The sequence below is a fragment of the Larimichthys crocea genome, chromosome VI, assembly GCF_000972845.2.
Source record: "Larimichthys crocea isolate SSNF chromosome VI, L_crocea_2.0, whole genome shotgun sequence".
NCBI classification, from domain to species: domain Eukaryota; kingdom Metazoa; phylum Chordata; class Actinopteri; family Sciaenidae; genus Larimichthys; species Larimichthys crocea.
In genome coordinates this window covers 11,668,264-11,683,533 of record NC_040016.1, presented here as the reverse complement: position 1 = coordinate 11,683,533, position 15,270 = coordinate 11,668,264, and the positions used below count along the sequence as shown (strand labels likewise).

At 39.9% G+C, this 15,270-nt stretch overlaps 2 protein-coding genes across 3 annotated transcripts in view; one reads left to right on the top strand and one right to left on the bottom strand.

Annotated features, from left to right (window-relative positions):
• kcnb1 (potassium voltage-gated channel, Shab-related subfamily, member 1) overlaps positions 1 to 8,348 on the top strand; it is a 33,082-nt gene extending 24,734 nt beyond the window's left edge. For both annotated transcript variants that reach the window (XM_010732816.3, XM_019263050.2), the window contains exon 3: positions 1,716 to 8,348. In XM_010732816.3, the coding sequence (XP_010731118.2) occupies positions 1,716 to 3,641 (1,926 nt within the window). In that variant the 3' untranslated portion in view covers positions 3,642 to 8,348. The remainder of the gene's footprint in view (positions 1 to 1,715) is intronic.
• Positions 8,349 to 8,449: 101 nt separating this feature from the next.
• On the bottom strand, positions 8,450 to 12,355 carry si:dkey-7k24.5 (somatomedin-B and thrombospondin type-1 domain-containing protein). Its single transcript, XM_019263123.2, has 5 exons — positions 11,623 to 12,355; positions 10,846 to 11,037; positions 10,269 to 10,347; positions 9,967 to 10,149; positions 8,450 to 8,826 (listed from the first exon to the last, which is right to left on the bottom strand). Exons 1-5 carry the CDS (start codon positions 11,858 to 11,860, stop codon positions 8,709 to 8,711), a joined length of 810 nt encoding a protein of 269 aa, XP_019118668.1. The 5' UTR covers positions 11,861 to 12,355; the 3' UTR covers positions 8,450 to 8,708.
• Positions 12,356 to 15,270: the final 2,915 nt, after the last annotated feature.

Here is a 15,270-nt window from a genome sequence, read left to right as displayed (position 1 = left end):
AAAACGATTGATCACAAAGATATGTTGTAACAAATGGTATAAAAAATTCCAGGGCGGAGGCTCTAAGTCAAGAGAAACATTTATGTCAATTTGTGAAGTCTGGGAATTTATGGATGCAAAGATTAAGTAGATTAAGCTATGAACATAAAATCTGTATACTGTTACTAGTATATTTTTCCTGAATAAGTACATGAGGTTGACAGGATATCAGGCTGGATAACAGTTGAACATTTCCTCTGGTGTTTTTCACTGCGGCATATAGGTGTAGTCATTTATTCAGATCAAACAAACTCAAGATGCGAGAATAATATACACCAAAGGCAGTGATATTTGTTTACACTATGAATGCTGGTTGAAAAGAGAGCTGTCATAAGGTGCTAAAAGAGATGCAGTCTACCACCACGTACTTGTTTGTTAGCATGGTGGCGGAGTGTGAGTGGTGTGTGTGTGTCTCAGGATGTTCTGGGTTCTGACAGATTTCCCAGTTCTCTGTACTGTGTAATGTGAATCAGGCATCATCTTGTGGATTCTGGGGACATTGTGCTCCTTTGTGACTATTGCATGTTCATTTTTATGCCATAGTGGTGTCACAGCAAGGGTGCAAGTGACAGACAGTGATAGGCCTCTTCCCTCTAAATATAGAGAGAAAACTGGATGAAATAGCTCAAGGGTAGTGTTTTATAACCATAGTTCTATGATCACAGACGGAAGCCTTGAAGCTTTTTGAACTTGCTATTTGATCTAGCGTTTACCATATCACTAATTTGGCGGATACTACATGTACAAAATATTAGACTTGTCTGATTATCTGAGAAACTTCATGCAAATTTCAATGGTCAAGAGCACGTTCAAGGGCTCTTTCTGTCTTCATACAGTTCATGACCTACTTTCATTCATCATCTAGCTCCTCTTTGACCATACTTATTTTGAGGGTTTTTTTATGCAAGCTAGTGTATTCATTCTAAATCTTTTTTTTTACTCATGTTCACCACTTTTGGTCCAAATATCTCAATAATTATTTGATAGATTGCCATGAAAGTTTGTACATGCATTCACGGTCCCCAAAAGTAATTAAAATGACTTTAGTTATCCCCTGAGTTTAGGGACACCATTATTTGTTAGAAACATTTATGTCCCCCTCAAGATGATGATGATGAATTGTAATAGCTTTGGTGGTATTATGATTTTTCATCTCGTACCATCATCAGGTCTTGATCCTTTTTTTTTTCATATGAAAACATTCCTTAAATCTTTACAGTTTATTAAATATGTAATAACTGAAGATGCATACTGCATTCTGTGATGCTTTTGCTTTTGTTTATTAGATGCTAAACATTATTTTGCACTCAAGTATATTCACTCATGTGGATAAGCCTGATAAGTGAGTCATGAATAAATAAGTGGTCCAAGTCAATCCAATCCATTAGTTCCCAGCCAATCACACACTTCAGTCGGGAATTCACTGGAGGTTTGCTTAGACTGTAAGGTTATTGGAAATCACTTAGAGTCAGCACTTTCATAATGTAATCAAAGCCCATTTTAAATACACTGGATGTGCATTCATTGCATTTTGTGTAGAGTGTAATTGTCTAAACAGAATTAGGAATGTTATTCTTAAGTATGTCTATCTGATTTTAGCTGGTATATGTAATTCCTTGACCCTTTAATCCCTACTCATATTGTTTCTTCTTTTTTTTTATAAATTTGTCTTTCAGATCCTGGCCATCATCTCAATCCTCTTCATTGTGCTATCCACCATTGCCTTGTCTCTGAACACCCTTCCAGAGCTACAGGACACAGATGAGTTTGGCCAGTCCTCGGACAACCCACAACTGGCCCATGTGGAAGCTGTATGTATTGCCTGGTTTACCATGGAGTACTTGCTTCGCTTCCTTTCATCTCCCAACAAGTGGAAGTTCTTTAAGGGTCCTTTGAATGTTATTGACCTGTTGGCCATCTTGCCCTACTACGTTACCATCTTTCTGACAGAATCCAACAAAAGTGTACTGCAATTTCAGAACGTCCGCCGCGTGGTTCAGATTTTTCGGATCATGCGTATCCTGCGTATTCTGAAGTTGGCTCGTCACTCCACAGGTCTTCAGTCTTTGGGCTTCACTCTTAGGAGAAGTTACAATGAGCTAGGCCTGCTCATTCTTTTCCTGGCCATGGGCATCATGATCTTTTCCAGTCTGGTGTTTTTTGCTGAGAAGGATGAGGAGGATACAAAGTTTAAAAGCATTCCAGCTTCTTTCTGGTGGGCTACTATTACTATGACAACAGTAGGCTATGGTGATATCTACCCAAAAACTCTGCTGGGAAAGATAGTGGGGGGGTTATGCTGCATAGCTGGAGTACTGGTGATTGCCCTACCTATTCCCATTATTGTAAATAACTTCTCTGAATTCTACAAGGAGCAGAAGAGGCAAGAAAAAGCACTTAAACGAAGAGAGGCCCTAGAAAGGGCAAAAAGAAATGGTAGTATTGTCTCCATGAACTTGAAAGAGGCATTTGCTCGTAGCGCAGAACTGATGGATGTGGTAATAGAGAAGAGTGAGAGGCCTCATGACAACCACCTCTCACCGAGCCGTTGGAAATGGACTCCCAAGAGGGCTGCGTCGGAAACAAGCTCAAATCGTTCGTTCAACGCCCAAGAGTTAGGCTCTCCTAATAAGGCCAGAGTCACCAGTCCCCAGAGGCTAAATGTTCAGAAGCTAGAGGAGATGTACAACCAGATGGCCAAGACACAATCCCAGCCAAACCTCAATGCTAAAGACAGGGCCTCCAAAGTTGGCAAACAGAGGGACGAGATAGAGCTTGGGGCCATCCAAGATCATGGACCACCTGTGCTGGGAACAAGAGAAGGAGTAGGGGACATGAAAAGCTTGTCCAGCATTGACAGCTACATCAGTTGTGCTACAGACTTCCAGGAGAATCCACGCTTCTCCCATAGTCCAGCATTGGACCTTGGTGTTCAGGAAAGCAACCGGTTCTCCCACAGTCCAGCTATAGCTTTGTCCCAACGTGGCAGTAAAAAAACAGGCCAGCAAACCACTGGGGAGCGTGAGCCCATGTTGACTCCTGTGTCTGTTACAAGGCCCTCATACTCAGAGAATGCACGAAAATTCTTCTTTCCTGGCAACTCCTCAAAAAGCCTTACCCCAAAAGGAAGCTGTCGCAGCGATGGGGAGTCAGGCCCCTCCCCACTCTCAGACAGCTCAGTTCTGTCAGATCACTCTCTGTTAAGCCCTGAAGTTTCTATCTACACTACTGCCAGCAGCAGAACCCCTCCAAAGTCCCCAGAGAGCACGGCCCTGGCGGCAACTGTATTCACCTTTCATGATTCCTCCATTAGCAAATACATTGACGCAGATACAGATGATGATGAGCACCTCCGCGACATCTCTGATACCAGTCCCTCAGAGCGTCTTTTGGCTGGTTCAAGCCCAAAATGCAGCATCAATATCAATTACCAGAAAGGCACCAACCATTTAGAAGCAGCCCAAAAAATGCTGGGCCAGAACTGTCTGTTCCCCATTGAAGGAATTCGCGGAGTAGCTCATGAGAATCACATAGGACCTGACATGGCACGTAGACCAAAGGTTGAAAGGGGCCGTCAAAATACTTTGGATAAAAGCCTCTGAGGTGGAATCGACATAAATGGGAAGCTTTGGCCAGAGTGTTTCTGATGGAGATACAAGACGGACTTAAAACACTATATAAGCCAGAGACAAAAAAAAGAGGGAGAGACAAAATGTCTCACTGAAACATTTCAAATTACAAATTACCTGAGCATGCCATTGGGCATCGAGCTCAGCGAGAACACGTATGGTGAATACTCTGGGAGAAAAACACTTCTAAAATGGAGAATGTCACTGCCCCTCCTTCAGCTCATTCCTATTAATGGTATTAAACACTCACAAAACAAAAGAGCACTCCCAGGTAGCCAACTGGTCTGTTCAGATATCCCTGTGGAAGCAGAGTCATGGAAAAATAGGTTATACCTGGTGTAACCCAACTGAATGAAGCTTTTTGCAGCAGAGGGTTATCTCCATATTGTCCAGGAGAAAAAAAAACCCAGCTGCCCACTATCTCATTACTGAGTCCCAGTTCATTTTGTAGTCTTGGAGATACAGGAGAGGACCTAGAAGCCTATAAGCTACTTACTTGTGCCCTCCATTCCCAAAACTGGCCTTAGTCATTTACATTTGTAGGGATGTGCATGTCTGCATATAAGTGTGTGTGTGTGTGTGTGTGTGTGCGTGTGTGCATGTGTGTGAGTGTGAATGTTGTGTGAATGTTGATTTAATGTAAATTCATGTATACACACTCTTGAGATTGTCCTACCTGATTTATTTTTATATAGATAAGAGAAAGTTCCTTATAGAAATATGTGGTTTGCTAGTCTGCTGTGTCATAATCATATGTGAAGAGTAATCATGTAAAAGGTTCAATGTCTTGTCACAGAGGCTGCAGTTATCAGAGGCTCCAGCCCATCATCCATTACAACGAGCGCTCTTTATTGAACAGTATTTTGCTATCCCCTATGTTATTATGTCATGGTGAGAATGGGTGATACTTCCAGATGTTGACCAGTGAATATTGTCTTAGCACCTCAGTATCATTTTTAACGGATGGTAGTGGACCAAGAATCTTTTGATATGGGCTAACACAACAGCCAGAAATAATAAGCTTGTTGCATAAAACAGACATTTATGAAGCGTGCATGCACCCAACCAGTCAACATACAAAGACATGAGATGCTTTTAGAAATTTAATATATAAAAATCCTCTAATATAGTTTTTTTTGTTTGTTTTTTTGCTTTTTTCACAATTACTGAAATAAAGTTTAGATTTCAGTAACAGATGTTCAGCATGCATTGGCCTTCCTTTGACCAACATGAAAACAGCCAAAAAGCTCACACTCTCAGATAATGGAATATGCATGTATTTGATACTGAAAGCAGTGGAGTTTTCCATCTCTGCTTTGTTACTTAAATCATCAAACTGTAATAGCATTGAATATACAAAGTCAGGTTAACTCTACCATTTCAGTTGTAAATGCCCAACCTGATAAAACCCATGCATGAGCACACACACACGCACACATTAAAGGTATATGCAGGTATGGAAGACAATCTTCAGGATAGAAACATACACTTAGTTTCCATGGTGACAGCAGGTGTCCTCAAAGGCTAGCAGCAGCTCAGCAACAGTTTGTTTATTGGGGCGAGAAGATTTGGTTGCATGCAATGTATGTTCAACACATCTACAAGAAAAACACACAAAGGCATGTACCCATAAAGTGACAGGTATGCACAGCTGTCACGTGTTAGCAGAACCACTCTTCACTGTGCAGATTTAAAAGCAACATTATGTAAGGACCTTGTACATTGTTATGTTTCTGTCTAAAATCTATGTAGCATCCGATAAATACGATTCCTACACAATGCATTCACTATTATCTCTTTATATTACCACACAGCTGAGAGAAACAGTCTTATGTAACATGTAAGTTTCATTACAAAGAGGTAATAAGCTACCGTTCACTGTTCCTCACTCAGCCCTTTGAAATCTAATTTAAAATGTGAAGATAAAACAGTTTTGTAATGGCTTTAAAAAATCCAAGCGCAGGTATGTCTGACGTCATCACAACTTTCTCGAATGATAATGAGATGCGTGGAGAAGAACCTCACTGCCAAATAAACAAATTCTGAACCAAACTGTACAAGCCTCCTGACACAAATATTGGTGAAAGATGCAAATAAAAGAGGTTGTTATAAATGTAGGTGTTGGATAGAACATAAAATGTTGTGGTTGAAAGACTAATCACAAACCCTGATTTCATTTCCTGTTTTAATCACAGTTGAACCATTTTATATTGCTCTCCCATAGTGGGAGGAGCAGAGGTGTGAAAGGAATATCAATGACTGTGAGAGGCAGAGGGAACCGTGTGTGTCTGCATGCGTGTACAACTGCTGTAAAGAGCAGTGTGGCTGCTGCTTAATGGAAAAGAATGAACTGTTTCCGATATGAATGTATGCATCTCGGGGGAATCCTGCTCTTGTTTTGACCATATGGTATCTGCAGCTCTAATTCTAACATGCAGCCGATTGTAGTACCGAGAGAGATCTAATCACGTGAAAAATTAAGATTATTTTAGCACACGTTTAATCTCTGAAGCGCCGCTTCATTTACAGCACTGACGAGAGGGATGGGAGGAGCATTTTCTGAATCTTATTTAACACACATCTTATAATTAGGCAAGGATGGATGGTTTGAGCTGGTGTCAAATTCATTTTATGCAGCAATTATACATGCATTGTACAGCTGTGGAAGTGAAATTTCCAATCATTGCGTCATCTGCAGAAGTTTAAAATGCTCATACTTAAATACTCTTAAAATATAAACCTAAGTATCATCTGCAAAGAGATGTTCCCAAATGATTTGACAAAATGTCCTATTGCATAACATTTGGCTGCAGATCATTTTCCAGAGGGGCCCTGGTGAATAATAGCTGCTTCTTTTGTTATATTAGTACATTAGTTAATTATTTCCCCAATAAACCTGTATAATCTTCATATCACATTATGAGGTGGAAGCGGCACAGATTCAACTACACCATGAAAATATGAAAAACAAGCTTGTGCCATTACATTTTATTTATTTATTTCTTGTTTAAACTACATCACTCTCAACATTTGGTACATAGACTACCAGTCAGATGTTAGTTCCTGATGAACTTTTCACTGCATATTTATCTTTTGAAAAGTCAAGGCCAATGTATGCCAAACATTTCAACATCTTTACCCTGTTCCCATATCCATGGAGATTTCAGAATGTTTTTCTTAAGTTACGAAGAAACAAATTTCACTCATGACATATATTTCTGAGTGTATTACATAATTTCAAAAACTGGATCATTAAGTTTAAATTTTCAATACTAAGATAAAGGGCATTCAGCACACGCAACCTCTCATGAAGCATCATGGGAGCTTCTGTCCCATCATTTAGATTTTCTATATTATGGTAGTCAGGGACCATTTATCACTGAAATATCTCTCAACAATGATGACAATCAATATTCCATAAATAGGCAGCAAGCACTATTGTAGAGAACTGAGATTTATTATGGGCAAATATTACACAAAGGCACACCGATGTGCATACACACACTCTCACCCAAGTATTGAAATCCTTATGACACTCTTAACCTTAGACAAAGTAGTTCAAAGAAACATCAAGCATGGTGTTGTGATTTGATACTTAGACTGTGATACTGTGACATGATACCACAATAATACAAATATATATATATAAATATATTAATTTGTTTTTACAAGTCATCCTTGTTTTTGTTTTTTATTTGGGCACTTTACTCCCCTCAATCTCCAAGGGAGCCATTTAAATTAATGAAATTTAATACTATAAAAGAACTTTTCATTTCACTGAGATCCCCCCAAAGGACTAAACCATCATGCTTCATGAAGAAAACACACTCAAGTGACTTCTTTTATTTATCATTTATTGATACAACTTAAGATGAAGAGCACAGTTTCCTCAAACTTTTCCATAATGGGACTCCCCACTGTACAGTAAATGCATTTAGTTTTAGAAAACTTAAACTAGAATTTGGGGGTTATGCTATCTGCTAAATTTATCTGTAAAGAGGTTCAAGTCGTTTTTTTCATTTTTTGTTAGAACCCCACAGGACCCTTTTCAAGGACATGTGGTAATTTCCAAGACCCAGTGAGAACCACTGCTTTAGCAAGTAGCCCAGTTTCACATACTTTGAATCTAACACTGTATTACAGGGTTGGGGTCGATTCAAGATGCCTTGATGGAGTAAAACACACATCACACATGACAACCAGTATTAGAGCATGAGACCAATTAAAACCTAGTACAAATTTAAAGCATAAACTATATTTTTTCTATGTTTTAAGCTCTCAGTGGAATTGACCCCAACCTTGCCTAAGCCATCAGTCTTTGTAAAGTACACTGTTTCCAGGGAATTGAAAAAAAAAAGAAGATATTTGAACGACATTAGCCAGCTCTTATACAATGTTGTTTGTAGGTCCCGAGGCTGTCTGTTTTGTAAAAAAACAAAATAATAATAATAATTTTTACTTGTTGACTTTCTATGCTGTTGTTTCTGTATAAATGTTCTATTGTTCAGTGCATGTTGTAACTTTGGCGTTGTGACTGGTTGTGATTTACACAGAGCCAGTACTTGTCATGTAAAAAAAAGAAAAGTGTCTCAATGTCCCAAGATATTTCTATTTCTTAAGAAAAGCAACATTTCCCTTGGATGACTAAAAATGAAATAAATCAGATCACTTTACATTTTATTTAGGATTTGCTGACTTTTATTTCTTTGTTAATTTGTTTGTTGATTTGCCATTTTCATGCAAACAGGAATATGTGATATTAAAGTTTGTGTTGTGCAGTAAGGACAGTATTGATTGTGTTCTGACTAAGGAACAGGACTTTTCATTGGCACGCATTTACCCTTATTAAAACAAGACCTACATGTAGCTTGCTCTAATATGAAGAAGATTAAATTTGGTCATTATAAATAAAAATTACTCTTTAATAGAGCAGGTTTAGCAACCAGTGTTTGTAATTACTGTGGCCGGTTTATAATTATACTGGCAGATTGGTCTTTACACACGCATCTGAGTAAATATGTACAGAAGGAAGGAGGATGTTTAGATGAAGAGGAAGCTGTGGGCTGTTGGGCAGGAGCAGGCCTCCAGCCTTCCCACACGCCTCCACACACCCCTGCATCGAGGGTTTCCCACCGCCTGCCACTGGAGAGACTGTCTTCTGCAGGGAAGACAGACGGAGGTAAAGAGTTTGTGGTCATAAGATTACTCTTTGATTGCAAGTGATGAACAATGTAGCCATCTAGTGGTAGGTCTCATTGCTACCTTTCAGACCTAAGACAGGGTGTAGATTAGTGCTCTGGGATAAACAACAAACCCTGGAAGTGTGACTGTTCTGCACAACTGATCCACATATCAGGTACAAGGCCAGGTTCTTCGGTCTATACTATGTTGTACAGATGTACCTGTATATCTGCAGACATACTCCTGTTTCATTTGATATAACCCCACTCAAAAACATGTGTCTTGGGATTAAAGCTCCTTGTGGAGTTGTTGACCTCTAGTAGTGCTATGGAACAGTTTTTCAATGAGTGGGTCCCTGTTTTGTTTATCTTGTGCATGCGTACTGGGTTGTACATGCAGCACACCAGTGGTGTGATACACAGTCCTACCAGTGGTGTCACACTATTCTACTGATATACAGATATAAGATATGCAGCAATGCACCAACAAAGGCAGAAGAAGAGGAAGAATTCTTTGCAAGTAAAAATGCATTTGCATAATGCATTTTGGTGAATAACACTGAAAGCAAACATAACTTTGGTTGTTTAAAAGAAAACTTCACAGTCACCTTTAAGAGAAGGCTACAACAACAAAGATCAGCTGATCAGTTAAAAAAAATAAAAATAAATAATAAGGTCAATATTCTTTTTCTTTATAATGCAGTTACAGAAAATACTAATACTTGTGTCATTTACATTTTATGGTAAGTGACTAGTCTACATCCTAATCCTAATGAGCTACCCTATAACATAATACACCAGACAAATAAATACATTGTATATGTAAAGAAACATTCAAATCATTTAAACCAATCTGTGACATTATAATAGTAATTTTTTGTGTAAATATTGTCATCTATTATTAATCGTGAGAGACAAATGGTGTGTTTTAAATACAATAAAAGAGCTGTAATGACTTTACCATATATCAGGTGAGACAGAAAGGTCACCTTTATAGTGTAGTGAAGTTATGTTCAACACTGAGTTTCTTCAAATATGAGCAAAAATTAACTTCAAACTAATTTCATGGTTGAATAAACCCTTTCCTTAACAACGCAAGCTTGAATTTGTCATCTTACCTGTCTGCTGCATTTTCCTCTCCATCTCCAGAACAGTGCATCTGTCCGGCAGCAAGAGCTGGCGGCTGACACTCAACACACACACGGTGCCCCTCCGTCAGGTACTGCATCCACTGGGTGTGTGGGTCTGTACTCTGCTGGCATCCTTTTGTCAGAGAGGTCAACTGAAACTGGACACAATACCTATTTCACACAAACACACACACACGCAGGCTGATTACAAATGGAAGATTTATCAGATGTATGAGGAAATATCAAATGCACAAAGAGCGTAATTGCACATTTTTCTGGAGATGGGTTACCCTATAATGTCACTGCCGTCAGGGATGTCTCTTTTCTTTCTGGCGTTGCCATAGCCACCCGTGATAATAAGCGCTGGGACTGCAGAAAGAGCATCCGTGATAAGAACATTACATGGGAACATATGTTGTTACATAGCTCCTCATACATTTCAAATGAACATGTACTGGGAAAATGTTCATGAACGTAGGATTCTCTGGTGTGTCGTTTTCAAATTAAGGAAGTGAAGTCAATCCGCACTGTTGAGATTACATCTAGTTTGATTTATTTTACATTTTGAAGGAAAAGCCTGGCATGCTGGGAGAAACAGTTTCGCTCTCAGGCTTCATCAGATATGTCTGGAGGCAGTGTCATCAATCTTATTGAATATATACTACTACAGTTTGTCTTAAGACCCTATGCATCACTATCTCCATCACTACAATTGTATAAATCGGTATGATGGAATAACAATAACCAATGCTGGTGAACAATGCTGGAGCACAAGTAATAACAGTAATTACTGATTTTTAAAGAATGTTAGAGAACAATGTGATGATCACATGGACACGGGGAAGGATCCAGGTGGATGTGACCCACCAAGTGAGTTGTGACAGTGCCCTTGCTGAGACCGGTACTCTGCACAGCCGGCATGCTCCTCCAGATGGGGACAAGGTTTTCCTGCATTGAGCGGCTCCCTCAGGATGGTCCTGCTCCGCCTGCGGATTGTGGCCCTGCAAGCCTCAGCACAGCCCGACCACTCTGTCCACTCACTCACCACACAGGACACCGCTGAGGGGAAAGAGACAAAGCACAGAGAGCTGAGGAAAAAAACAAAACCAGCATCATAGAAATCGGATAATAGATGTCATATGTCTGCAGATTCAGACGCTAAACACTGATTTCAGGAATATTTATTTATATTCAGAATATTTCAGTGACAATGTAGGAACAGGAAACTAGATCACCGCATTTCATGCCTTACTGTGTTTGGTGGTTCTCAATGGAGATCAAAGCTGTGGTCTCCTTTAAACATGATCTAACTGTGAGCATTTCCCAGTATTGCAGTGCTTAAACATGCCTTAGCCTCCAATTTCAATTGTGAAGGAGGAACTTCAGTGGCCCTGAAACAGGCCCTAACAAGAGCTAGTGTTTATTTTGTACATTCTGGGCTACTGTAGAAACATGGTGGGGCAACATGGCGAACACTGTGGAAGAGGACCCGTAGCATCTGTACATATAAAAGGCTCATTCTAAGGTAACAAAAACATATATCTGGTGGTTATGCAGTAAAACATATTAATGCATGTAAAAATTTCGCCATGTTTTGTAAATAATGTGTGACAAAGAAAAGTTTTCTTGTCAATACAAACCTACCGGGGCAGGCTGTCTCGTAGTCATAACAGCAGTCCAGAGTGGACACACATGCTTGGTCGCAGTAGCAGGTGCCATAGGACCGGTCTGACCTCCATCCTCTGCTGAAGCATGATGGGTCCCTGCCGGTGCAACACAGACCTGTTTCCCGACAGCCTGACTGACATGGACTGATGAGGAATGAAGACACTACGAGAAAAAACAAAGTGACAGAGATGCTGCTCCTCCAGACTGTCATCATGAAATACACAGATTTAGGTAGTTGAGTGTGCTGTGTAACAATTTAAACGGCTGAGCAGTAAACCCTGACTGAGAAGTGTCGATCTGTTGAAGTCCTTAAAATGAACTCCATCTGTGTCAGTTAGGTCAGAACTGAACCATGAGGAGCTGCTCAGTGAGCTGGAAGTTATTCATGTGTCAACTCTGCATCTGTTAAAGGAACAGTTCACCATTTTAAGTTAAAGCGCGAGACCCACAAAACTTAATTTAGCGTGACTACTATGTAAGATGAATTGTGCAATTATTAGATCTGATCTATTAAATACAATTAATGTGTAAATCATAATAAACACAATTCTTGACTATACATCTATTTTAAAAGGATTCTACAGTTCATTTGTTATCTAACCGAATACATTGTTTTCCTAATCTTGTCCAAGCATCATGAAAGAAAACCGAAACTCAAAAATCTCCTCCCGCTGTGTTTGAATTTTAAATAAATAAAATAAAAAGCCGGTTTCCTTAAATTCTTTCACTGCCTCTCTGTCAAACATCCAGCTTCCCAGGCCCATGTGTGCCTCAACATGTGAAAAGAGTGGATTAATGAAACTCCTATGGCCGAGGTTATTCATGCAAAAAGAACAACAGTGCAGGCTTCCACTCAAACTAAGATTCCCAGTAGCTTTCTACTCTGTGCGTAGAGGGAGAAGATAGGAACACCAAGAGGGAGAGATGGGTGGAGCTGAAAGACTGATTTCAAAACACCACAAGTTCAAGTTTAAGTGTAACACAGCAAAAAAACATGTGGAAGCTGTGGTTTCTTTCCCAATGTGTGGTGCTACTTTGTGGTCTCTACAAGACTGTGTAGCTTGTAGTGACGAGGACCTTGTTCATTTACTTCCCCAGTAAACAGACAGTCACCACTAACTGGACACAGCTGCAGCAGTCCATACAGACACCACTCACACCATCTCTCCTGTTCTTGTAATATGTTTCTCATCAAATCTTTTTGTCAGGATATATATTTTCTTTTCAAATTAATAACAGCCTTAATTCCTCACGACAAAATTGTGTTTTTGGAGTTTAAAAAAATGCATAAGAATGTCAATTTGGAAGCAATGGCGGATTGTAATCTTGTGTTTTTGATAAATTCAGTTTACAAAACACAAAATTGCCCAGAGTTGAAAGGCTTCCCACCATATTATAGTCAAAAAATGTGCTTTTTATTTCCAATGGAGAAACTGGCTAGCAAACAATCAGACATAACTCTACACTGGATCCACATTATTTGAACTGCATGCCAATGTTCAGGTACAACAACTAGATTTAAGGTATTGACTTTGATGTAATTGTTCCTAAACATTTAACAAATATTCTTGGCAACTAACCTTGACCCATTTCTGTAAATATATATTAAAACTAGAAAATTCCCGCACACCTCAAATAGTCATTTTTAACATGTTTATTTAGACACAGGAGCAGCTAGCGCTTACGTGCTACCAATTAACATTAGCATGTTAGCATTAGCGTTTTAACATTAGCATGTTAGCGCTGATGCGCTAGCAATTAACATTAGCATGTTAGCATTAGCATGTTAATGCTGATGCGCTAACAATTAACGTTTGCATGTTAACATTAGCATGTTAGCATTAGCGTGTTATCGCTGATGCGCTGACGCACTAGCAATTAACATTAGCATGTTAACATTAGCATGTCTTTAATTCTTAGTGGCTAATGCTAATTAGCATTAACATTAGCATGTTAGCAATTAGCATTGTATTTAATTCATAGTGCGTCTCCCGCCAAAACTATATATCTGACGGCTTTAGCAGGCAAATGTGAGTGAGACGACAAATTTTCCAAATTTTTTCCCTTGTTTTTATGTTTTTCTCCATGTGGTTAGGTTCTCGAGTCAAACCTCAGATATTGTTTGACAACATTAACCAAATTCTGTTTAAATTTCTCTCATTTCAGAGTTGAACGTGGATATGTCTTACTAATTCTGCTTGTTGTGTTTCTCTTTATTAGTTTAGGTTGTTGGACCAGACGTAAGTTATTGATTGTCAACAATAAGTCTGTATAATTAACGGTGGAATGCTCTCTCCGGTATGGGAGCGACTTACTGCCCCAAGCGAGGGAGTTCAAGTATCTCGGGGCCTTATTCACGAGTGGGGGGAAAATGGCGCGTGAGATGGATCGGCGGTTTGGTGCGGCATCTGCAGCACTGCGGACGTTGTGCCGGACCGTGGTGGGGAAGATGGAGCTAAGCCAGAAGGCGAGGCTCTCGATTTTCCAGTCCATCTACATTCCAACCCCACACTTAGAGACCGAAAGAATGACGTGGCAGATACAAGCGGCCAAAATGAGTTTTCTCCGCTGCGTGGCCGGGCTCAGCCTTAGAGATAGGGTCAGAAGCTCGGCCATCTGGCTGGAGTTCAGGGTAGAGCCGCTGCTCCTTTGCGTTGAAAGGAGTCAGCTGAGGGGGAGATACTTGAACTTCCTCACTTGGGCCAGTAACTTGCTCCCAGGCGCCTCCCTTTGGACGTGTTCCGGGGATGTCCAACTGGAGTACCTTGCTAAATTTGTTGTTTTTATATTTTTCTCTATGTGGTTAGGTTCTCAAGTCAAACCCCAGATATTGTTTGACAACATTAACCAAATTCTGTTTAAATTTCTCTCATTTCAGAGTTGAACGTGGATATGTCTTACTAATTCTGTTTGTTGTGTTTCTCTTATTAGTTTAGGTTGTTGGACCAGACATAAGTTATTGATTGTCAAAAATAAGTCTGTGTAATTAACTTACTGCCCCAAGCAAGGGAGCGGCATCTGCAGTACTGCAGAGGGAACTAAGCCAGAAGGCGAGGCTCTCGATTTTCCAGTCCATCTACGTTCCAACCCCACACTTAGTGACTGAAAGAATGACGTGGCAGATACAAGCGGCTGAAATGAGTTTAATCCTAGAGATAGGGTCAGAAGCTCTGTTTCTGTTTAAATTTCTCTCATTTCAGAGTTGAACGTGGATATGTTTTACTAATTTTGCTTGTTTTGTTTTTTTTCTATAACCTGTGGTTGTCCGGTGGCCCCTGTCCCCTATGTCGATCTGGCAGTCAGTGGGGCTCTAGTACCTTTGGTTGTCCGGCAGTCCCATTCTCCGTAATTATTTTGTCGATCCAGCAGTCAGTGGGCCTACAATACCATGGGTTGTCCAGCAGCCCCTTGCCCTGGAAAACCAAAGGTCTCCTCCGTCAACCCGGCTGTAAGCCCAATGCCTGCCAAATGGTGTTCCTCAATCCAGCAGTCAGTGGGCCTACAGCACCTAGTGTTTTTTTTATCCTCGATTGTACTTTGTGTCCTTCACGTGTAAGGCATTTTGATACAACTAAATGAATCTAATCAAATCACCATTAATTTCTACATAGACACATTATTAAA